This window comes from Heloderma suspectum, chromosome 5 (genome assembly GCF_057233095.1).
Source record: "Heloderma suspectum isolate Gila_16-S chromosome 5, 16-S_ref, whole genome shotgun sequence".
NCBI classification, from domain to species: domain Eukaryota; kingdom Metazoa; phylum Chordata; class Lepidosauria; order Squamata; family Helodermatidae; genus Heloderma; species Heloderma suspectum.
In genome coordinates, this window is record NC_139462.1 from 1,507,003 (window position 1) to 1,531,666 (window position 24,664).

A 24,664-nucleotide genomic window follows, 5' to 3' on the forward strand; every position below is an offset into this window, starting at 1 on the left:
ATGGGCTTGCCTTTTTTTTTTTAAATGTATCATCAGAACCTTATTTTTATTTAAATGTATCATCAGAATATTCTGTTGGTGTTGAAATTTAAACTTGTAGATGAGTTATTTTTTGACAGGAACTTCCAGTTGTTTAAGTTCTGTGTCCATAACACCTAGCCCTTTGCTTTAATTGCTTTAATTCATAGAATCATAGAATAGCAGAATAGTAGGGCTGGAAGGGGCCTATAAGACCATCGAGTCCAACCCCCTGCTCAGGGCAGGAATCCAGGTCAAAGCATCCCTGACAGATGGCTGTCCAGCCTCATCTTTGCCTCCAGTGTGGAACAGCCCACCACCTCCCTAGGTAATAGGTTCCATTGTCGTATTGCTCTAACAGTCAGGACATTTTTCCTGATGTTCAGCCGGAACCCGGCTTCCTGTAACCTGAGCGCATTATCCCGTGTCCTGCACTCTGGGATGATCGAGAAGAGATCCTGGCCTTCCTCTGTGACAACCCTCAAGTACTTGAAGACCGCCATCCTATCTCCCCTCAGTCTTCTCAAGGCTAAACATGCCTTGTTCTTTCAGTCTCTCCTCATAGCGCTTTGTTTCCAGTCCCCTGATCATCTTTGTTGCCCTCCTCTGAACCCTCTCCAGTTTGTCTGCATCCTTCTTAAAGTGTGGTGCCCAGAACTGGACACAGTACTGCAGATGAGGCCTAACCACTGCTGAGTAAAGGGGAACTAGTACTTCCCATGATTTGGAAACTATACTACTATTAATGCAACCCCAAATAGCATTTCCTTTTTTTGCAGCCACATCACATTGTTGGCTCATATTCAGCATGCGATCTACAAGACTTCCAAGATCCTTCTCGCTTGTAGTATTGTTGAGCCAACTATCCCCCATCTTGTAACTGTGCATTTGGTTTCTTTTTCCTAGGTGCAGAACTTGGTCTTTATCCCTGTTAAATGTCATTCTGTTGTTTTCTGCCCAGCAGTCCAGCCTATCAAAATCACTTTGAATGTTGTTTCTGCCTTCCAGGGTATTAGCTATCCTGCCCAATTTTGTGACATCTGCAAATTTGATGAGCAGTCTCTGCACCTTCTCCTCCAAGTCATTAATGTGAATATTGAAGAGCATTGGGCCCAGGACTGAGCCCTTTGGTACCCTGCTCATTAACTCTCCCCAGTTTGAGAAGATCTCATTGATAAGCATTGATAATTGATTTAGGGGTGTGTGGCTGGGCTGGTGGAAGTGGACTTCCCCCCACCTCTGCACAGCAGCCCCTCCACCCCTCAAAATGGTATACAGAGAGTCAGGGAGCTGCTGAATGGGGGGCAGTTTGGGGGAGGGGGAAACGAAATTGGGCAGGATAGCTAATACCCTGGAAGACAGAAACAAAATTCAAAGTGATCTTGATAGGCTGGAGTGCTGGGCAGAAAACAACAGAATGACATTTAACAGAGATAGAGGCCAAGTTCTGCACCTAGGAAAAAATCCCAAAATGCACAGTTACAAGATAGCGGATACTTGGCTCAACAATACTACAAGCAAGAAGGATCTTGGAATTGTTGAAGATTAAAAGCTGAATATACGCCAACCATGTGATGTGGCTGAAAAAAAGGCAAATGCTATTTTGGGTTGCATTAATAGAAGCATCGCTTCCAATTCATGTGAAGTCCTAGTTCCCCTCTGCTCAGCACTGGTTAGGCCTCATATGGAGTACTGTGCCCAGTTCTGAGTACCACACTTTAAGAAGGATGCAGACAAACTGAAGAAGGTTCAGAGGAGGGCGAAGATGATCAGGGGACTGGAAACAAAGCCCTATGAGGAGAGACTAAATGAACTGGGCATGTTTAGCCTTGAGAAGACAGGGGAGATAGGATAGCGCTCTTCAAGTACTTGAAAGGTTGCCACAGAGAGGAAGGCCAGGATCTCTTCTCGCTCATCCCAGAGTGCAGGACACAGAATCATGGGGTCAAGTTACAGGAAGCCAGATTCCGGCTGATCATCAGGAAAAACGTCCTGACTGTTAGAGCAATATGACAATGGAACCAATTCCCTAGGGAGGTGGTGGGCTCTCCGACACTGGAGGCGTTTAAGACGAGGCTGGACAGCCATCTGTCAGGAATGCTCTGACTTGGATTCCTGCACTGAGTAGGGGGTTGGACTCGATGGCCTTGTAAGGCCCCTTCCAACCCTACTATCCTATGATTCAATGATTCTATGAATTTGCATATTTTAGCGCAATTGACTATTAACGTTTTTTAAACATATGTAGCCACATTAGCAGCAATTAATTAGTTCTTTAGTAGTAATAAAAAAACAACCATGTGAGTACGATGCTAAAGGGAATGGTGGCATCCCCACAGGGAGAAGTGAGGAGGTGTGGTGCCAGGGGTTCGCCCCTCGATTGGTCGCGGCCATTGGCAAAGCGATGGAAGCGGCCCACTGCGGCCTGCTGTGGAGGTCCCGCCTCATCTCAGTTCTTCTCAGTGCTTCCAAGGCAATGTTGTGTGGCGGCCTCACCAAACTGAGGGAGCCAAGCGTGGTAATTCCACACTAGATGCTCTGTGCGTGTGTGCGTGTACATGTGTGTATCTTTGTGGAGGCGGGTGGAGAAACACCCCTCTTCTGCCTGAGCCAAGCAGTCCTCTGGCGTGGCTTTAAAGGTGCTTTTCCTAGGGCTTCAAGTTGCTTTTGGCAGGTGCTCTGCTCGTCCTGGCCTTGCCCGCCAGCCACATTGGCCTTCCTGTGACTCTGGGCCGGCCCTTAAGAGACAATGTTGTCTGTCTTTCCCCTCCAGCACTGCACGTGGAATACCCTCCTGCTATGTTATGGACGAGTGGCCCTGGGGATTAAAGAGGAAGTTCTCCCTCGAGTGGAACTGATCTTGTCCAAAATGATCGAGTATTTTGCAGCCAACGCCTTGGTACTGGGAACGTGCTAGCCTTTGCTTGGGGCAGGGGGTGGGGGGCAACTGCCTTGCACACCAACTGCCTCTTCTCACCCCCGTCCTTGTGGCTGAAACAGGCTGATGGGGAAGTGTGTGGCTTTAGGCTCGCCAGTCAGGAGCAGGAGGGAGATCAGCTCAGCATGGGGCAGCCACGGTGACAGTGGCAGAGGTGATTCTGCTGAGGTGCTTCCATCAGAGCTCAGCTGCCATTTTGTTGTCTGTTCACCAGTTTGGGCTGGACAGCACTCTTCCAGTTCCTTGCGGCCTGCAGAGATTTTCACCGCCAGGAGTAAATTGGGGGTCAGCTGTAACTGTGGCTCCTTTACTACTCACTCTGGCCTCCGAAGCATTTAAATGAACGCATGCTTTTGAAGACAGCCTTTTCTGGTCCCCTTTTCTTTCAGTGGGACCTTTAGGGTTCCCAACCCAGTTTTATCTGTTTCATTAAATCACTTCTGCCGCAAGAGGCCTACCTTGTTTTTGGGCGATGCGTGTGTGTGCCACTAGAGGCGGCCCCTTAAAAGACGCATTCTCTCCCTATGTGTGAGCGAAGAGGCATGCCGCTCTCCAGGTGGTGCGCTTGCCACCTGCGCCTTTAGAAAGTGTCCGGGTGCACTGCTACGGCTCCTAGGAGGGAGCCCCGGGGCCATGGGATTCGGCAGGTAGGGAGGCCTGCCCGCAGAAACTGCCTTCTCACAGTTACCTGCTGCCATCGCTTCCCCAATGGTCCTGCTCCAATGGCACAGAGGGCAGAAAGAGGCATTCGGGAGGGGCGTCTCAAGGCAGACCAGGGGAAGCTCTTGATCCAAAGACCTCCCCCGTCCCCTAGAACCAGAGTGGAGCTGGCCCTGGAGCTATTGTTTTCCTCCCATTGGGAGAAATAAACTTTATTTATTTATTATGCAACGTGGCTGGAAAAGCCATTTTGGAGGTGCTCTTGGACCCAGAACTATCACTCGAGGCACAAGTGAACTCAGTGGCACGGAGCACTTTTTTATCAGCTTAGGCTGATATACCAACTGCGCCCTTATCTGGACAGAGATAGCCTAGCTACAGTCATCCATGCTCTGATCGCTTCTCGTCTGGATTACTGCAATGCGTTATACGTGGGGCTGCCTTTGAAAATGGTCTGGAAACTTCAGCTGGTCCAAAATAGGGCAGCAAGATTGTTAACAGGGACTGGCCTGCGAGCTCATATTACGCCAGTACTTTTCCAGCTGCACTGGCTGCCAGTCCATTTCCGGGCCCGATTCAAAGTGCTGGTGTTAACATTCAAAGCCCTTAACGGCTTGGGGCCAGGTTACCTGAAGGATCGCCTCCTCCCATATGTGCCTGCCTGGACCCTAAGATCATCCTCAGCAGCCTTCCTCCGTGAGCCCCTGCCAAAGGAAGTGAGGCGGGTGGCTACTAGGAGGAGGGCTTTTTCTGCTGTGGCACCCCGGCTGTGGAATGAGCTCCCTAGTGAGGTTAGCCTTTCTGGTGCCGGGTGAAGACCTTTTTATTTTCCCAGGCATTTTAGCGTTTTAGCTTTCTAGACTTTTAGCTTTGCTGTTTTAAATCTGTATTTTAAATCCCTGCATTGCTGCTAGGTTTTATTCTGGTTGTATTGTTATACTGTGGTTTTAATGTTTTATATATTTTATATTGTTTTATTGTGTGCTCTTTGGTTTTATTTTTTGTGAACCGCCCAGAGCTTCAGCTATTGGGCGGTATAGAAATGAAATAAATAAATAAAATAGATAGGGAGGGAGGGAGGCTTTGGATGTATCACTTTGTCCCCCAGCTTCTCCTTCCCTGGCCACAGAAGGATTGCCCCTGCCCATTTTTTAAAAAAAGATCTGCTCCCTGGTTAATAGTGGCGGGGTGGGGGGGAGCGGACAGACACCTTTTCAGTTGGTCAGCGGTTGTTTTGATTAGATTAATCAGGCAGTATAAATGCTGAAGCCCTAGAACTTACTGTACAAGAAACCTTTGGGGTACATTATGCCTATGAAACCATAGAAAAGGATTCGAGGTTATTTGGTCACATGGAGCCATTTTCTGCCTTTTGATTGGATTTAGGACATGAACCTGAAGAAAAGCTTTTTGATTGCTGTGCTGATGTTGCTTGAGGCCGTTGCTGCAACAGGTAAAGCACAAGACATACGGCTGCGCAAGAAAACGCCCCTTGTGGAATGCCTGATCGTAAGTACGCTCCACTCGCCCTCTGGAGACACGTGTTGCGAGTGACCCTGGCCTTAGACTCGGCTGGTCAGCGGCCCTTCCGGCATCTCCTGCTGCACGGATAAGAGAGGGTCCGGGATCAGCGGCTGGGCCAACCTCTGGCCATCAGAGCCGTCCCTCCCCACCAGCTGAGCCAGCAATGCCTGTGCCCAGCACCTGGCCATTTAGCCACAGCCAGTTTGGGGGAGGTCTTGGACCAGGAGGTCTTCACCTCAGCCCCGAAGCTCCCCAGCCTAACCCACCTCACAGGGCTGGTTTCGAGGCTGTCTTTTGGGGCCCAGCCTTCTCGAGGCTGCTTCTAGCAGACAAGGTGTTTGCGAAGGTTCAACGGGTACACCGACGTACCGTCAGGGTGGAATAGAAATGTAACGAAGACGCCGCAGACGCTGAGCTAGCTGCAGGCACGCCTGTCTTCAGTGTGCAATCGGCCTTCTGCTGTCTGCGGCTGCGAACGGCCTTCCGTTCCACTGGGCCCGCTCAAGAGTTCTGTGAAAACGGCATGCTCCTGACCGGGGCTGAGGTGGCACCAGGGCTCACAGGGCAACGTGCGGGGATCAGCGGGGAGGAGAACGTCCTCTGCTTTCCTCTGGCCCTAGTGGCAATCCTCGTAGTGGCTGTGGAAATGGATTTTCCCGGCAACGGTATGTTTTTGTGAGCTATCCCTGTTGTAATGCAAAGTGTTTGGGGGTGGCTTGGTCTTGAACGGGGAATGAATACTCTTCGGACGTATGTATAAAAGGCCCGCAAAAGACGGAGGCAAGAGAGGAGACCTGGCGCGTGAGGTTGGACAGCCCGCCGTGGCTTAATTGACCCACAGGGGCTGTTGCATTGGGCCAGGCACCCAAGGACACCATTTTTGCACGGTGCCCACAGGCTCCTGGCCTCCCGTGACTGTCTTGTCAAGCGATCCCAGGAGGCAGGGGTTCTTTCAGGGTTGTCTAACCCCCCCACAAGCCCTGCTAACTGGGTTGGCGCGACATGACAAGCCGTGGCAAGTCGGGTGCTTGAGGCGCTATGCAAAAATGGTGCCCGCAGGATCCTGGCGGGTGTGACAGCTGCTGTGGGTAGATTAAGCCCCCTCGGGGGCATCCATGAGAGGGCTGCCTTGAGGAGGGCCTGCACTCATTCACCATTCCACCGCTGCGCCTTACCATCACGGGACTGAGGTCCTAAGTTGGTACCCTATTCCACTTTTACACAGGAATCTAAGCATTGCTTTTAGTCCTCGCAAAAGGGGACTAAAATACTTTATCGCGGAACCCACTCGTAGGGCTCTCCGTCTGCTGAACGCCCAGGCCGGCGAGATTCGACTGGCATTTTCATTGCATGCTTTTTGATGCCAGGTGAAGACCTTCCCCTTTGTGTTTCTGTTTAATCTGTGGCTCTGATGATTGATTTTACTGCTGGCTCCTCAATGTTTTGAATAGTTTTCACATTGTGTTATTTCCGTCATTTCTGTGTGTGTGTTTTTGTTACGTCGCCGTTGTTTGGTTTTATGATTGTAAGCTGCCCCGAGGGCTTTCGCCACTTGAGCGTGATACAGATCTCATAAGCAAATAAATAAATCTACAAATCACCAACATGACAGCCAGGATGTTGAGCTGTAGTCCGTTACTCTCCGTTTAGATTGGAGGGAGGCTGTGTGTGTGTGAGGGAGAGAGCGAGAGAGAGGGAGAGGGAGAGAGAAGCGTGCCAGAAGCAAAGCATCTTCACAGCACAGGGGCAGCCTCTGTTGAGCCCAGCATCAGAACACAGCAAAAGGAGGGTCCCAAATGCCGCCCTGTGGCGGCTGTCTTGAGTCTTGACTTGGGCAACAAAGGCCCAAACAGAGAAAGGGGTGTGTGTGCTGGGGAGGCACTTGTTGTCAGAGAGACTGTCGATGTCGGAGGCGGGTTCTTCAGGTCGCAGCTCAGTGGCTGGTGATAACACCTGCCCGTCCTCATCTGATTCCTAGTTGCCTGTACAGGCGAGTCGGTGTGACACGTTCGACACTGATCCTGTGTCTCTGTGATGGCCCCCAGGTGCTGATCGAAAAAGAACCAGTCCTCACGCTGGCCAGCACAGTGCGTCAGGATGCCATGTACATCGTGAAAGAGCTCAGGTAGTGCCAGGAGCAGCATCTCAGAGGTCGGGGCGGGAGGGCAGATGCACAGCAAGGTTCAGAGGCTCATGCTTCCCTATATTGAAGAGGGGCACGTTGCAAAAAGAACAAAGGAAAGACAAACGCGCCATTCATGAGGGTTCGCTGTAGTGACACCTGTCCCTTTTGGCAGAGCCCATTCAGCTCCTTGGCAAACATCTGGGCTGAGGGGAGGGCAATGAAGCAAGCGAGAAGAAAACCGGAATGCGGCTGGAAGGAAACGCATGGTGAACGCAGTCAAAAAGGAGCAAAAGCTCATGATTGCTACTCTGTGGCAGCGACAGAGGTGCGGAAGCCGATTCTCTCCTTCGCTGTTGCAGCCTTTCAGCATTGTCCAGCAGAGCGTTTCAAAGGGATGTGGGGCCTTTTGGGTTCTGGCCCGCTGGGGCTTCGATAGAACTCTCGGTGGCATGCTATGACATATTTGTAAGACATTTTGAGGACAGCATCACTCATTTTTAGCATGATTTGGATCCCACATTTCAAGCAGTTTTCTCTGTGGAGGTGTCCAGCATAATGTCTGGTCAAATCCTGCGGGATGACTTGTAGTCGCCAGGGCCAAAGGATGCGGACGAGCAGCTCGCTGCGGTCCAATTCACCCTCTGTTTGCTCCCCTTTTCCCCTCGTGCCTTCTTACACCTAGTCGGGAGGAGATAACTGGCTGGACCCAAGAGGTTAGCAATTCCTCCTCAGCAGACACAGTGGCCCCAGCCAGCTTCAAGAGGCAGGAATGAGGTCCGTTCTGGAGAGAAACTGCAATGAGCCCAGAAGATCCGAATCTTCCAGTGGCTAGTATCTTCTCCCGGGGCAACATCCCCGAGCGGCCGGGTGGTGCAAATCAGACCCAGGTGTTCTTTGATAGAGCAGGTTTTCTGTCTCAGTGTCCGTCAGGGTTGAGGTTTGTTTTGGCCCCTGAAAATGCCTTGGTCACCCTATGGGATGACATTTCCTGGGAGAGACGGGGAGTACAACCCCCTTAATTCTCCTGGATTTCTCCGAGGCTTTTGATCCCATCATCCACGGTATCCTTCTGGGATGTTTGTCTGAGTTGGGTGTGGGTGGTACAGGTCTACAGTGGTTCCACTCGTACCTGGGTGGCCATTTCCAGAAGGCGGTGCCGGTAGGTTTCTGCTTGGCCCTACAAGATACATACTTTGGGGTCCCGCAGGGCTCTACCTTATCCCCTGTGCTATTTAACATCTACATAAAACTACCGAGTGGTAATTCAGAGATTTCAAGAAAAGTGCCTTCAGTATGGTGATGACATGCAGCTCCGTCTCTCTTTTTCATCAGATTCAGGTGAGTGGGAAGGGCCTGACCACAGTAATGGACTGGATGAGCAACACTGAACTAAAGCTCGGTCCAGACAAGACAGAGGGACTGTCAGGGGGTGGCCCCTTTGCCTATAGGTGTGGTGTTCAGCCTGTTCTGGAAGGGGCTGCACTTCCTCCAAGGGATCAAGTTCATAGCTCGGGGCTGTTTATAGATCCACCCTTGTTCGCTAGCAGCACGAGCATCCCCCGGGGCAAGGAGCACCTTTTACCAGCGTAGGCTTGTATGCCAGCTATGACCCTGCTGGACAGAGACAGACGGGCTCCAGCAATCCATGCTCTGGTAACCTCTTATTTAGATTACTGCAATGCATTGTATATGGGGCTGCCCTTGAAGATACCCTGGAAAGTTCAGTTAGTACAAAATCTGGTGGCTAGTACACTGACTGGAACTGGGTGTTAAGTGTTATTGTATCATCTTCACTGGCTCCCAGTCATTTGGGGGCCCAATTCACAGTGCTGGTGTTAACCTCTAAAGCACTTCATGGCCTAGGGCTACAGTATCTGAGGGAAGGCCTCTTCCTCCTGTATGTCCTACCCAAGCTCTGGGTCATCTTGGAATCCCTGCGCCAAGGGTCCCCACGTGTTCCTGGGGCATAGCAGGTGGCTAGTCAGAGCAGGCCTCTTCAGGAGAAGCAAGCAGACCTGCTCCACTGTGGAATACCCTCCCCAGAGAGCTCTGCCTAGCCCCTACTTGGCTATCTTTTCAGGGCCATGCAAATACCATTTCCATCCTCTCAGGCTTTCAGTCCTCTGAATGTTTGTGCTGCTGCATTGTGTTTTTCAGTAGTTTTAGTGATATTTTATTTTTAGATAGTCTTATGGTGCCTCTTTTAGCCTCTGCTGCTTTTAACTGATCGTTCATTATGATTTTGGATTTTATTTGTGTTTGACGGTATGTTGCCCTGAGAGCTATTAGCCATGGGTGCCTAATCTTAGCAATGCAATAAAATCAAGAAGGTGGGTGCAGAGCCTCTAGGGCAGGGGTGGGCAACTTGTGGTCCTCTAGATGTTGTTAGACTGCAACCTCCATCATCCCTAGCCAGCATAGCCAATGGTGAGGAATAATAGGGGTTGTAGCCCAACAACATCTGGAGGGCCACCAGTTGCCCACCCCTGCTCTAGGGTTTTGGGGGGGCTTTAAGTACATGTTCGCACATCCCTGATGAGTTTGCAAGCCATGCAGAGGGGGGGGTTGGTTTGAGTGAGATGACCTGGAACTCCTGCATACCAACTCTGAGCTGTGGCAGCCGGGGTGGCTGGGTCTCCTCCCCTGCCATCCTCCTTTACTTGACAACACCAGAATCCACCCCTTTCGCCTTCATGAGAGATGGTGGGAGTTACATTTATTCTGAGCCGGAAGATGAGGCTGAAACCACTTGGGCTCTGTGATCATTCCATCCATTCTTGCTGCAACTAAATCTCAGGTGTGCTTCTCTTTCATCAGCAAGCTGAAGCCTCTCCTTGAGGCAGAGAAGAAATCCCACCTGCTCCGTGCCTCCTTCAAGAGTGTGTTTTGCCTGGCCCCAATGAACATCCTAGAAGGGCCATCGTGCAGAGATGAGCAGACAGCATATGCAAAAGTGAGTCCTTCTCCATTGCATACCTTACCGATGCTGACACTAACTTCCACGGCATTCTGTCCTGCCCATATTTTCAGGATGAGAATCAGTGTGGAAATTAAGCTCAGAATCCAGCCAATCCTCATCCACTGCAAATACCGATCCCTGCGTATCCATTCAAATATATCTGCCTCCCAGCCTGTTGACACAGAACACAGGCCCCTTCCAACCCTGCTATTCTATGATTCTATGATGTACTGTTGGTCCTCTAAGGATAAGAAAGCAAATAATGCTGGTTAGTGCCTCATGGAGTTAACATATAAATTTGGGCTCCAGATTTTAGGTCCCAGTGATTCTAGGCTTCCCTATCCATATACATATCTCACACACTCTGCTGGTAGTGTTATAGATTACATTTGTGTATCCAGACAAATGCTCTCCTGTTCCCTGGAATTGTAGTGAACATAAGAGAGCAATCTTCAGCCCATTTCAACACAGTTAATCCCAGACTCCAACCGGAGACCAGTGTCCCCATCAGATAAGTATGTAGCATGCAGGTTGGAAATAGTAAATGAGAAAAGATTAAGATGGCAACAGGTGGATACCCTGATGTTCAAGTCCTTTCTGAGTTCAACTGAGGGAACTGTTCTGGGAGACGTGAGCTGTGCCCAAGATATGAATATCGACTCTATCCTGCACACTTATCACACAATTTGTTTGTGTATTAAACCCTGGTTGTTAGCTACAGCTACCACTAATGGTCCAAGGAATAAAAAATCTACTTGGTTTGATGCAGAGTGTAGAGAGTTGAAGAAGTGTGTGAGAAAACAAATGAGAATTGTACGAGACTCCCATGATAATGGAGCACACATACTCATACTTAATCTTAGGTGAAAGTACAAGAAATTAACTGCGACCAAGAAAGCGAACTATTATGCAAAAAGCTGGGCAGAATTAGAGCAGGAGGCCAAAACTAAAAACTCAGCACGTTTTTGGCGATTGGTTTCAGCTAGACGTAGTGTATCCAACTGCTATGTTGAGATTCCCATTTCTGCCAAAGGGTGGGACGATTTTTACTTTGAATTATTTAAGGTCAAGATAAAAAAAGGATGGAATAAATTATGTGGAAAATGTCCCTGGGAACATCGATGGCTTCCTTAAATGGCCTTGAATTACAATGCAGGAAATAAAGCCTCTTATCCAGTCATTAAATAACAATAAAGCTCCTGGAGAAGACCTTCGGCTACCAGAACTCTTTAGAGACTGGTGGGCAAATATTTTAGCAGGCTTGTATAGGTAATACCAGCCATATACCCATCGGATGGAAACTCAGCATAATAGTTGCCCTATTTAAAAAAAAGGTGTTTGTGGGGATCCCAGAAACTGTAGGCCTATTAGCCTAATTGATATCCCTACAAAAATTTACGCTAAATTCCTTTATCAGAAACTAGAGGATTGGGCAGAACAAAACTCCATTTTAATAGAAGAGCAAGCTGGTTTTAGACAGGGAAGGTCTGCCATGGACAATAGCTTTATCCTATCCCATCTGATATCAAACATACAACAAAGGGGGGCGGGGGGCAGCTTACTGCTGCATTTATCGACCCAAGTCCTGCCTTTGGTTCAATAAACAGAAATCTTCTCTGGGAAAAACTGGCCAGAACACATAGCGATCAGAGACTTCTTTTTCTTACAAAGGCTCTCTCTATGCGAACACTAGCTTAACACTAGCTTAAGTTAGAACTGGGGTGAATCAGGCTTTAACAAATGAAATCCGCACAAGCAAAAGAGTTTGACAGGGCTGTATTCTCGCTCCTTTTGTTTTCAATTTTTACATCAGTGACGTAGCCCCAGCAGTTCATTGTCAAGAGTTTCATGTGCCAAAGGTTTTGGACAAATTTGTGAACATTCTTTTATATGCAGACGATATGATCTTGTTATTCACTACACAGGTTGGTCTGCGTAGCTTATTGAGGAAATTTAGCACCTACTGTAGGGATAATGGCTGAGTAATAAAAAGCAAGAAAACAGAAGTGCTAATATTTGGCAAGAAAAAGAAACGATAGAAGTGGTTTTTGGACTCTAAAGAAACTGAACAGGTGGAATTCTATATTTACCTAGGTTTAGCGTTTACCTCTACAAGAGCCCGGGTCCTGCACCAACAGAGAAACAAGCTGAAAGCAACTGCATGTGCCCAGTCTTTGAATAGGCTCCTAAACTACAGATAACCCAGTTCCCTCTTGCCAGTCCTTAATGTGTACAAGGCAAAACTCCTGCCATTGCTAACATATGGTGCAGAAATTTGGGGATTGTCCAATGGCAAGAAAATAGAAAGGGTCTCTTCCTTCTCCTGATCTTAGGGGTGCCATCAGCCTGCCCAGCATATCAGAACTGAACTCGGAATCGTGGCAGTTTTAGATCAAATACATCTCAGGCTGTTTAATTACTGGTTTGAACTAGGCCTGATGAGTGCATCCAGGCTTCGAAGGAAATGTCTTCAAGAGCAGATGGCTAAAACCTTGGAAACATCATGGCTTCATAACTTCACAAAGGTGTTACCAAGCTACCGTTTCAGTTTGAACACTTTAAGTACCCCTACCACCAATCTAAGAAATACAGTCAAACTAGCCAATATACCCGGGATGTAATTTTGTCATAGGCACTATTTGTTAGAAACACATGAAGGTAGGTTTATGCTTCTCGGAAAGGCCCCATAAGAAAGGTGAAAAGGTAAATCCACCAGACTTGATTAAAAAAGCACAACAATTATAATGAGCAGATTGAATAAAAAACACTACTAAAAATGCAAGAGACTGAATCTGTAACCACTATTACAATATAATCCACACTGAATCTCATTCCACTATTAAAATGTTCAACAGAGGCTTCCTTGCTGGATATTGCAGGAACTGGGGAGAGAAACTAAATGCTCTGCACAGTGAGAAAAGAAACCATGAGTAAGGGGGGGGGGGGAACAAACGGTGGCCAGCCAATCCAGGGTGAGGGAAGGCAGAGTGAACGGGAGAGAGACCAATAGAATGAAAGATGGCCAGTAGGGTGACTCTTGCTGAAATCAGAAACCTGGCCTGCGCCATGATTGAGAGGGTGCACTTGTTAGTAAGGGGACGTATAAACACAGTAATGGTGCAACGCAGTGACTCCCATCATACACTCTGGCAAGTGAGAATGCGAAGTAAAAGCGGCAGCAACTGCAGGGCCCAAATGGCGGGCTCGGTGGCCCCCGCAGCGCAATTACACTCAGGGCAGCTCCCCCTTATTCCCCGCGTTACAGATGGCCCTGCAGCTGGCCACAAACACACAATTTTTGACATATATATAGAAGATTAAGGATTTTAGATATTAGAGCCCAGTTGGATATAGCTGCCCGGTTGAACTCAAGGGCAATGAAAATGGTTAGCCAAAGACAAATCTCAATTAAATGAAGAGAAATATCTGTTTTTGGTCTGAAAAGGGACCAATGTGTAGCCTTTACACGTTTATGATTTGAGATGATGGATACAGTGATGCTACAGGGAAGATTCAGAGGCATCCCATTCAGCAACAGACTATGCATATGTGGTAGTTCTATGATTGAAAATCTGGCACACTATTTACTTGAAAGTCATCTATGCCCAAGCTGTAGGAACACTATTTAGCCTTATTCCTGACCCACATGAGAAATTGGTCAGTGAAGGATAAATCGTTATTTCGTTTACGAGGCTCTAATTTCTTTGTGTCCCAGAGGATTGCCCTTTTTGCAATCAAGGCGGCCAGTGTAAGGAAAAAGGAATTGGAAAAATGGTCTGGCTGCTAGACTCAAATGAATGTGTGGGTTTTATTTATTGCTGTTTTTATCCCTCTCTAGTTTTTTTGCCAGTGCTTTTTATTATAATGTTTCAATGGTAATGTAATGTTTTAATTTTTAATGTAATGTTTGATTTTAATGTAATGTTTAATTCCATTGTGATATAAAGTCTTTTCCTTTAACATATTTTTTTTATTCTTGAAATGGTCAGAAGACTTATTCAGTGAAGTCATTCATTCATTCATTCATTCATTCTGTTTATATGTTTTTATGTAAATGGTTTTGCACTGTGTATAATGCATTTGAATGGTTTTTAATCTTTGCCAACTGCCTGGAGAGTGTCAGCTATGGGGTGATTTAGAAATGCAATGAATTGAATGAAAAGAAGATTTTTCTCCACTTCCTCTTCTGCTGTTTATCCCCAACTCTGCTCGGGAGAACTCTGTGGGGGCCAGTCCAGGGCAAGAGGCGCCCAGCCCTTCGTAGGGTGGGCCAGGCTGCGGCAGCACACGGCGCTCCTCGCCCACCTTGCCCGGCCGAGCCCTATGCTGCTCGGCTGCCAGGCCCTGTGGTGCTCATGTCCTCCGCCTTCCTCCATCTCAGGACCTCCACCGCCAGACCATGAGCAGTTTCGAGGAGATGCTGCAAGGCCTGCTGCTGGAGAACCCACACCCGAGGGAGCTGCAACGCTTGGTGGAGGTAGGCGGGAGGGGCGAGGCATTCTGGCGTGGGGGAGGAAGGCTGGGGCAGCGTCTGGCCCCGGGCACCCTCCTCAGCGCCTGGTGAAATGCGGGGCCGCCCTGCTAGGCCTTGAGCCTTCCGCAACACTGCTAGAAGGCCTCTGGGACTAGCACTCCGCCACGCGGGCCTCACTCGTGCCGAGCTGCATGGGGGCAGCGCCTTCTGTTGATGCCAGTCGTGAGCCTGTGCACAAGTGAGATAATGGAGACTTCCAAGCTCAGGAGTCATGTGGGAGTCATTTTTCATCCCCTCGTGATCTTCCCGTGGCCCCGACCATGTCAAGGATACGTGCTCCATGTCTGCCCTTCATTTTATAGCTTATGGAACCATGGATGACATCAGAATCAGATCATGTACGTGAGAGAGCAGTGGAGACAGCAATGAAGCTCTTGAAATTTGTAGCTGGACATTTCCACTTTGATGTGAGTAGCCACTGAGTCTAGGTTCCCACTGCCCTTGTGACCAGACTGGGGCGGCTTTTCCTTGAGGCAGAGCTGGCACAGCAGCTACAGTCTGCCCAAAGGAACCCAGGAACTGTCTTGCTGGACCAGGCATGGCTTTCTGTGTCCAGCCGGGAGCTCCCAAGCAGGAGGGCACAGAGGGGGCGGTCTGAGCATCTGGATATCAGAGATGAACCGCCCCTGAACACGGGAGCTCTCCGTCGTCCTCTCTCTGGACTGCTGGAGCATGTGGCTCTGGCTGCTCTCCATAGAAGGCAAGCGGGGAAAATATTTTCCCAGCCTAGGAGCTCTGAAGGAGCAGGAGACACCCCCACAGCATGAGGCAGCGATTCTAACAGGATTGCAAGTATGTAACTTTGGGATTGTGGCTCTTCTCTGTGTAACACAAGGATAAAGGCCCGCATGCAGCCATGCAGCAGGGTGCCTGCAGTCTGCCAAGCCAAGACTCCAGCACGAGTTGTTTGACTTTGGGTTGTGTGTCCAGCTCGGGCCTCTTAGAGTGCCAAGCCCCAAAGAGCCCAGGGTACAGAAACAGAGCACTTTTCTCATGGCTGCAGCATCAAGTTGTCCTTTGAGGACCTGGATGTTTCTGGAGAATCACCCACTTGCCCTGTGCTTTGGCTGAATTCATGGCAGCTCCTTCAGACAGTGGTGGGGAAATTGTTCCTCCCCCAAGGTGGCATACGTAGGATCCTTTGGCAGGGCACCTGTGTGCTGGTCCTGCACCACACCACAGCCCAGCAAGTTGGCCTAAAATCTCCAGACTTGTCTGTGGTGGTGGGCACCATGGAGTGTGATGTTCCATGGGTGTCCAAATTGCCACACAGGAAAGGGGAAGCCCATGCATGCCAGGCATGAGATGGGAGCTGGCTGGGAAGCCCCCATGGTGGGGTCCAATCAATGCTTTCCCCTTCTTTTTGTCAGCTCTCTCGGGAGTTCAGCAAGCTGGCCCACCTGACTGCTCTTCTGATTGCTTTGTGCAATGATCCGGTGCAGCGCGTTAGTGCTTTTGCTGTGCAAGGAGTCAGCTGCCTCTATGAGGTCTTGCTGCGCCGGAAGGGTAAGGCCCATGAACCTAGAACTCTGGCACTGCATGTCTTTTCTCCTGTGTCAAGGCAGATGCCACAGCACCCCATCACAGCTTTGGGAGGACGGGAGGGCAGGGGAGACAGGCGTCCTGGTTAACCATGGGGTTGGGCAGCATGTTGCTGATGTCTTGCCTCTTGTCACAGGTCTAATCATGGCCACATTTTATTATCATAAGGGACAATGACTATGGCTTTTATGGAGCTCTCGGAGGGTCAGAAATGTCCAGGCTAAATATAGGAAAATGCTATGCAATGTGTTGCAGATGTCAGGATTGGGCCCAGGCTCCCTGTTGAGTCTGAATATTCAGATTCAGAGGCAGGGCTAGGAGAAGAATACCTGGGACAGAGGGCGGGGAGGGAAATTCCCCATGACTCACCAGGAGCCAGCAAAGAGCCTTCCCAAGGGCATATCTATCAGGAGGGTCACGGACAGGTACCGCCTTTCCCTCCCCCTGGGAAGTCGGCTTCTTTCAGAGGGGGAAGAAGGGCATGAACTGGCAGACACAAGGGTCTGCCGCCGATCCAAGACGCGGACCGTATTAGAGGAGGGAGGCGCTCTGCCAGGCTGGCCAGCCAGACCCAGCGAAAGCAAGGGAGAGAGGCCCGCCCTGGAGCAGGGGCTCAAGGAAGCCATTCGGGAGCTGTGGAGTCGCCTGTAGTTAGTCAAGCAGCAATTCTCTTCCCTGTTGAAGCGTCTCCTCTCTCAGAGGACTCAGCTTAGCCTCTTAGACCCTGAGGGCAGCCTCTGCCCTTTGCTGACTGGAGTGGCTTGAAGGGCCCCTGCGAGCTCAGTAAAAGGGCTGTTTCACTGCTCAGCGGGAGGGCCTGGAAATGCCAGCAGGGCAAAGAGGGCCTGGTTGGGCTAGAATGCCAGCTGCCATGAACCCACCCTTTGGCCAAACTCACTCCCAGAGAACAGCCTTTAACTAGGAATTGCCCAGCATTTTTATTTGGTTGGTTGGTTGGTTGGTTGGTTGGTTGGTTGGTTGGTTGGTAGATGGATGGATGGATGGATGGATTTAGGCTGCAATCCTATACACACTTCCCTGGAAGTAAGTCCCATGGAACTCAGTGGGGCTTACTTCTGGGTAGACATATATGGGATCGTACTTTTAAGGCATTTATATACCACCCTTCAAGATATTTTTCCCAGCGCCGTTTACAATGCATGTATTTTTCCACAAATAGTCCTTTGAGGCACAATCTCAGAGAATTTTTTTATTTCTTCACAACGATACTTTTTTCAAGAATAACCAGAATAATCGCTCCTGAGTGAACTGTATGCCCCTTGTGGCATATGCCCTGGTGCGGAGGTTCTCTCAAACTATATTCTCAGTGCATCGGCAACCACGGATTAGCTGTCCACTGTGTGTGCACAGTCAGATTTCTCTTGAAACCTTAGGGCAAGCTTAATATTTCACTCTTGATTGGGTGATACAGAATTCTATTTCTTATGAAAGACTCTCTCAGACAAGTTTTGTCTTCTTTGTCTTTTTACTGCAAAAGTATCAGTATAACAGTACTAAATACAAGAACTTAAGCATGCATAAATTCAAACATATGAAACATCCAACATCATTCTAAACAAGACTTTGGAGGGAGCAATACTGTGGCCACCAGACACTGTCTAGACGGCCATAGCATTTTTCGGTTTAGGGGAACCTAGGTCAGCCAGGGCTCCGACTTGGTTCCCAGAAACCAAGCTCCCCTCCCCCGCCCCCTCGTAGCTGGTGTGGTTCTCTCCACACCACCTACGTCTCTGTGCTCAGAACATAAGAACAGCCCTGCTGGATCAGACCAAGGGTCCATCTAGTCCAGCATTCTGTTCACACAGTGGCCAACCAGCTGTTGACCAGGAACCCACAAGCAGGACACAAGTGCAACAACATCCTCCCGCCTATGTTCCCCAGCAACTGGTGTACACAGGCTCACAGCTTCTGGTACTGGAGGTAGCACAGAGCCATCAGGATTAGTAGCCACTGATAGCCTTTTCCTCCAGGAATTTGTCTAACCCCCTTTTAAAGCTGTCCAAATTGGTGGCCATCACTACATCCTATGGTAGCAAATTCCATAGTTTAACTCTGTGCTGTGTGAAGAAGCCCTTCCTTTCATCTGTCCTGAATCTCCCACCAATCAGCTTCATGGGATCACCCCAGGTTCTAGTATGTGAGAGGGGGGAAAAATGTCTCCCTATCCGCATTCTCTACACTATGCATAGTTTTGTACACCTCTCTCATGTCTCCCCTCACCCTCCTTTTTTCCACGCTAAACAATCCCAGCCGTTGTAACCTCGTCTCATAGGAGAGATGCTCCAGCCCCTTGATCACTTTAGCTGCCCCTTTCTGCCCTTTTCCCAGCTTCACAATATCCTTTTTTAGGTGTGGTGACCAGAGCTGTACACAGTATTCCAAGTCTGGTTGCACCATAGATTTGTATAGGGGCAGTATGATATTGGCAGTTTTATTCTCAGTTCCTTTTCTAATTATGTCCTAACACGGAGTTCCCCTTTTTTACAGCAGCCACACACTGGGTCGACATTTTCATCAAGCTCTCCACCACAACCCCCAGATCTCTTTCCTGGTTGGTTACTACTAGCTCAGATCCCATCAAGCTATATTTGAAGTTGGGATTTTTTACCCCAACGTGCATCACTTTATACTTGCTTACACTGAATTGCATTTGCCATTTGGCTGCCCATTGGACTCGATCGTCTCACAGGCCCCTTCCAGCCCTACTATTCTATGATTCTATGATTCAGGCTCCCAGTTTGGAGAGATCCTTTTGGAGCTCCTCGCATCCCTTTCTGTTTTAGCCACTCTAAATAATTTGGTGTCATCTGCAAACTTAGCCACTTCACTGCTCCCTCCTAATTACAGATCATTTATGAACAAGTTGAAAAGCATTGGTCCTGTGAAGGAAAAGGATCCTGCTGGGACCGGCCCCAACCTCCCTGCAAGGGAGGACCACTCAGGACCCGATCCTGGGGGCCCCTTCCCAAAAATAGGACTGGCCAAACCTGGCCTTTCAGTCCCCCAAAATACCCAGTAGCCAGCCTCTTAAGCCAAGAGGCACTGAAATTAGCACTGAGGTTATGCAGAGAGATCACACCAACTAAAGGTTGGATGAAGATTTATTAAGATCAAAATAAAGGGGTAGAGGGAAAGGGAAGAATGGAAGTAGCAAGTTACCCAGAGGGTACAAAGCTAAATCACTTAACTATATACAGAGAGCTTAATGAATGCACACCCAAGCCAAAATAATAGATCTACCTGGCCTATCCTTGCATACCTAACAATGGATCTCCCCAGATAGCAACCAGCCGTCTGCAGGTCCAGGACCACCAGCATGAAGGGAGACCCCACACCTGGACTTCAGCCCTCTTTTAAAGCCCAGCCTTGACAACCCTGTTAGATTTTGCTCCAGCCAGTCACTGGTTCAGCCCCTGGGTGGGCCGCCCTGGCCTCCGAGGGGCTGGGACTCCCTGCAAGCTCCAGCTGTTGGCACTGTCTAGTTAGCTGGGACTGCACCTGGCCTTGGGCAAAGGGCCGCAGAGCCTCTAGATTACAAACAATTGCAGGTGGTTACATCCAGTGTGACAGCCTGACCCCATCCTATGGCAGAAAGCAGGCCGTTATCCTTGACAGGTCCCAATACAGATCCCCGTGGGACCCCACTATTTACTTCCCTCCATTGGGAGAATTTACCTTTTATTCCCACTCTCGGCTTTCTGTTCTTCAATATTACTGATCCATAAGAGGACCTCTCCTCTTATTCCATGACTGCAGTGTTTGTTCAGGAGTCTTTGGTGAGGGACTTTGTCAAAAGCCTGTTGGAAGTCCACGTGAACGGTGTCTACCAGATCACCCTGTCTACATGTCTATTGACACTGGAGCACAGAAATGGCAAAAAGGAGGTGGTCCAAGGGGTAGGGAGGGGACGGACTACGGAAGCCGTGATATGCAGCTTCCTAGGCACTGCACGGCCTCCTCCCCTCCTGCTCCGAAGCTCCCTGGCTAGACAGGCAAAATGCAGGGCAGCCGGAACACGGAGGCAAGGATCATCTCCGTGGTCTGGCCACTCTGCATTGGATGGTTGTCAGCCTCCCAGTTCAAGGCCAACGACTTTCTCTGTAGGATTGCACCCTAAGGAGAGTCGAGTACATTTGTACATTCTAGGTAATAATATCAAACTTACCAGGTTGATTCTACAGGCAACGTGTCGGGGGAAGCTGTTCCAGGAGGAGAGCTCCCACGGCTGCGTGTTCCGAGTCTCTTTTATATACTTTTTGGATGCTATAAAATATGTTGAAACTGTTTTTACTATTATTGATGTTACTTACCAAAGAATGCCAAAGACAGCATTTCTACTTTAAATTCTCCTATGTCTAAATAAGTTTATGGAATTATTAAGCTTCTTATCATGATTAATGAGCGTAACAACATACTTATACAAACATATTAGGATTCTTTGACATGTGACGGGTATGTTTGTGACACAAAAATATTTCCTTGATATCATCCTGTCTTGTGAGCTTGTTTTCTTATTGCATATTCCATTATATTTATGATCCGGGATAAGGTTTTCGGTTATTTATCTGATGGCCCATCTGCCCTCATTATATAGGGCAGATTGTATTATGGTACCCTGTCTAACTCTGCCAAGTGAAAGTCTTAAGTATAAATTTAACATTGGCACCTCCTTGTCTGGATTCTTTTCTCATCAGTAAAGTGCTCCTGATCAGCCTCTAATGGCCTGGCACTGCTGTCTCTTCTGGCAAACCTCAAGAGATGAGACACCTTTACTACTCATCGGTCAGAAGGCTACGTTGCGTTGCATTAGCCATCGAGATCTAATTTTTAATTCCAAAAATTCTCTTGGAGGCATTTGATTACAGAATTTCCTAACTGGGCAGCAGGGGCTAGAGGATGCAAATACGATTTGCCTGATCTGCTCCACCTGCACTGTAAATTTTGTTTGGATAGCTGATGGAATGCGTGTACTTGAAGCCAACTCAGCTCTCAGCGTGCTGAAGATCCTTGCCTATGCCCTGCCCTTGCCTCCTCTTTCCTCCCCGCCTCCTTCCGCATCACTGCAGAATCCTCCTTCAGGCCTTCCTCGAGCCCATCCACCCCACTCCAGCCCAGCCATGGTGTCTCGTTCAGTTTGGTCTTCTCCTCCTCCCACTTCAGAGCCCCCCCCCCCATGCTGGGATGAAGCCTCTGCTTCAGTCCTTGTGTTCCCATCTCCTCGCCTGCCAGCCTTCAGGTTCCCCTGATGCCCTGTGTATTCCTCACCCAGGGGCTGTCACTTCCCCCTTCAAGTGCAGCCACCCGCAGAAGTGTCCTGAGGAAGTCCTGCTGTCTCGCACAGCCTGCAGCGGCAGCGGAACAAGGTCCGTCCCCCCGTCCCCCCCCCCCGCTCACAGCTGCTCCGTTCTGCCGCAGGGCTGAAGAAGAGCAAGCAGAAGAGGAGGAAGTGGTCCATGAAGAGGAGCTTGAAGACCCAGGACGAGGAGTGGCTTGCTCTCTTGGTGCTGGACAACAGCTGGCACATGGCAATGGTACTGTGGCTGCCTCAGAGATCCGGAGGGTCGCGAAACTCCCAGCCTCAGTCAGCCAAGCTTGGGATGGTGGAACAGGGAGCAGATTTGCACACTTTGCCTGGGGTAGAATGGCTCTGGAGTCAGGACGAGGGCCTTCTGCACCCTGTCCCGGGGGGCCCTCAGCAAGCCCCCAGCTTCAGCCAGTGTGTGTCATTGGTAGCACGGGGGCAAAGACCTGTGTGTCTCTGCAGAGGGGTGGGGAACTTGTGCCTCACAGTGGGGGTTGGACTCTCTTTCACACACACTGTCGCTCACAGACACACCTCCCTATGTCTGTGGCATCATGAGGGCACCATGGTGGCAGCAGAGGCCACACTGTTATTCACCAACAAGAAAGATGCTGGACATGACTCTTGATGCACCAGAGCTGCTTTCTGAAGGTGGCAGAAAGGGCCACACACCTGCTGTCCAGGCCAGTCCCTGAAAACAGGCCCAGAGGCTGCTGCACATGGATGGTGTGAAATACTTTGGGCAGCGGGAGCTGCACCCAGTGGCCCCAAATCCGCGTGCACATCATGTCTGGGGGCCTTGTGTTCATTGCAGCCCATGAGCTCCTCTGGCGGAGATGCAGATCAGCAGTTGCAATTCAGTTTACCAGAGAACTGCCCAGGGCAGAGTGCTCAGTTCCACCCATGCAACCTCAGTGGGGATGGACCCTGCGGCTGCATGCACAGGGGCAGCCTGTGCCCTGTGCGTTACAGGTGTCTCTCTGTGGAATAGTCCCTGGCCTGGCCAACTCTTCTCTCTGCTCTTTGCAGCATTGTGGTGACCAGGTCTTTTCAGCTCAACTGACCAACTTCCTGCTCTCTGTCCTGGATAGCCTGAGAGACTCCAATGCAGAGCTGTTGAAGGCTGCCGAAGAGGTGCTCAACGCAGTTCTGCAGAACCACGCCATGAAGGTTGAAAGGGTGAGAGAGTCCAGCACTCTGCTCTTTTCCTTCTTGTTAAAAGACTCCCATTTAGGATCTAGCTTCCATCCCAGTTGCAGGGTACAACCGTTCCAATAACCAGACACCGAACCTCCCGGTCAGCAGTCACTGGCTTAAATGACTCAAAAGTAGAACCATGACTTCCACACTCCCTACCAGGTTGCAAAAGACAAGAATGGCCAGGGGAACATCGAGATGCACCTGATGAATATCGTGTGCATATGTGTGTCTGTGCACACGCACACACACCCCGATACAAATACTGTACTGATATATGAGAGACCTCCGAGGTTATGCAAGTGTGCGAGCTCCCACAGCTGCCCTCCCATGTCGCACGTTTCCTCGCAGCGTCACGATGGGTCAGTCTTGTCCATCTGTTTTGGAAGGTCTTCAGTGTGAGCAAACTTTATTTGTTTAGGCATGTTTAGCTTTGAGAAGAGAAGACTGAGGGGAGATATGATAGCACTCTTCAAGTCCTTGAAAGGTTGCCACAGAGAGGAAGGCCAGGATCTCTTCTCCATCATCCCAGAGCGCAGGACACGGAATAATGGGCTCAAGTTACAGGACGCCAGATTCCGTCTGAACATCAGGAAAAACTTCCTGACTGTCAGAGCCATAAAGACAATGGAGCCAATTCCCTAGGGAGGTGGCGGGCTCTCCCACACTGGAGGCCTTCAAGGCGAGGCTGGACAGCCATCTGTCAGGGATGCTCTGACTTGGATTCCTGCATTGAGCAGGGGGTTGGACTCGATGGCCTTGTAGGCCCCTTCCAACCCTACTATTCTATGATTCTAACTCCAAAATGACGCTCAAGGCTGAGGGAGGGAGGGAGGGAGGGAGGGAGGATGCAAAATAGGACTGCTGTGGCTGAGTTTGTGGTGCAACTTGTCTCCCTCCAGGCAGACTCACAGCTCACCTTAATGTGGCCTTCTATGACTCCTGCTAAAATACCCTTGCGTGGAGCTGCACATCAGGATCTTCCCTTGCCCCTTCATCAAACAGATGGTTGGGGGGGTGTTGGGAGTAGAGTGTGGATCAGTCAGAAGGGGCCAGATGTTTGGGAGACAGCACCCCATCTCATGAAGCAGGACCAGCGGAGCCCTGGCCCTGCCCGGCTGCCGATGGGGGATCAGGGCAGGGGAGGCAGGTGCTGCCCACGCACTGCCTGCTTGGGAGTCGCATCCCCCGGACTACAGCCTCAGCCCGCCCAGCTCGAGGCAGTGCTGTTGTGCTTGCTGGCCTCTGCCTCGCCAACCTGGAAGTTCCAGCTCCAAGGGATGTGCCCGCCCTTGAACAGAGTGCTTGGTGAAGGCCAGGCGTGGTGGTGCCTTGGGGGCCTCCCCTGCACCCGCCTCCGCCGCCGGGACGGTGGTGGCGTGGGACTGGCAAGCCCCCCGGCTTCACCCATGGGGCTCGCCTCCCAGAGCCCTGCTGGGGCCTTTCTAGCCACCGCCGAAGGCTGAGGCGGGCTCTGGAGCTTAGCACAGGCGACAACCTGTGCTCTCCGCTGGTGTGAAACTCCCTCTTGTGTGGCTGGCAGGCCGGTGGCCTCAGAAGCCTCGCGCCTCTGAAGCTCCAGCACAGGCGTTCTTGGGTCTATGCTAGTCTGCTGTGTCTCAGCGTATTGCCTAGATTTGACTGTATTACAAAACAGTTCTATGGTACCTTTGTGCTCTAAGAGGGGCCCCCAAGGCAGCTTACAGCAATGAAATATCAATGTAGTGAAAAAGAGCATTTAAAGCCAAAATGAATCAGATAACAAAACCCTGCCTAGATACACTGAGTACACATTGAAAGCCGGTTGGAAGAGAAATGTCTCAATTGGCCCCCCTCCCCCAAAG

General features: G+C 49.8%; 1 protein-coding gene across 1 annotated transcript in view; it reads left to right on the forward strand.

Annotated features, from left to right (window-relative positions):
• Nucleotides 1-24,664, forward strand: part of LOC146343470 (maestro heat-like repeat family member 5) — an 86,936-nt gene that overhangs the window by 29,953 nt on the left and 32,319 nt on the right. Inside the window, exons 8-16 of the mRNA XM_084855146.1 lie at nt 2,792-2,917; nt 5,003-5,125; nt 7,186-7,265; nt 10,083-10,218; nt 14,606-14,701; nt 15,061-15,165; nt 16,129-16,264; nt 21,737-21,852; nt 22,653-22,802. Coding sequence (XP_084711272.1) covers nt 2,792-2,917; nt 5,003-5,125; nt 7,186-7,265; nt 10,083-10,218; nt 14,606-14,701; nt 15,061-15,165; nt 16,129-16,264; nt 21,737-21,852; nt 22,653-22,802 — 1,068 coding nt within the window. The remainder of the gene's footprint in view (nt 1-2,791; nt 2,918-5,002; nt 5,126-7,185; nt 7,266-10,082; nt 10,219-14,605; nt 14,702-15,060; nt 15,166-16,128; nt 16,265-21,736; nt 21,853-22,652; nt 22,803-24,664) is intronic.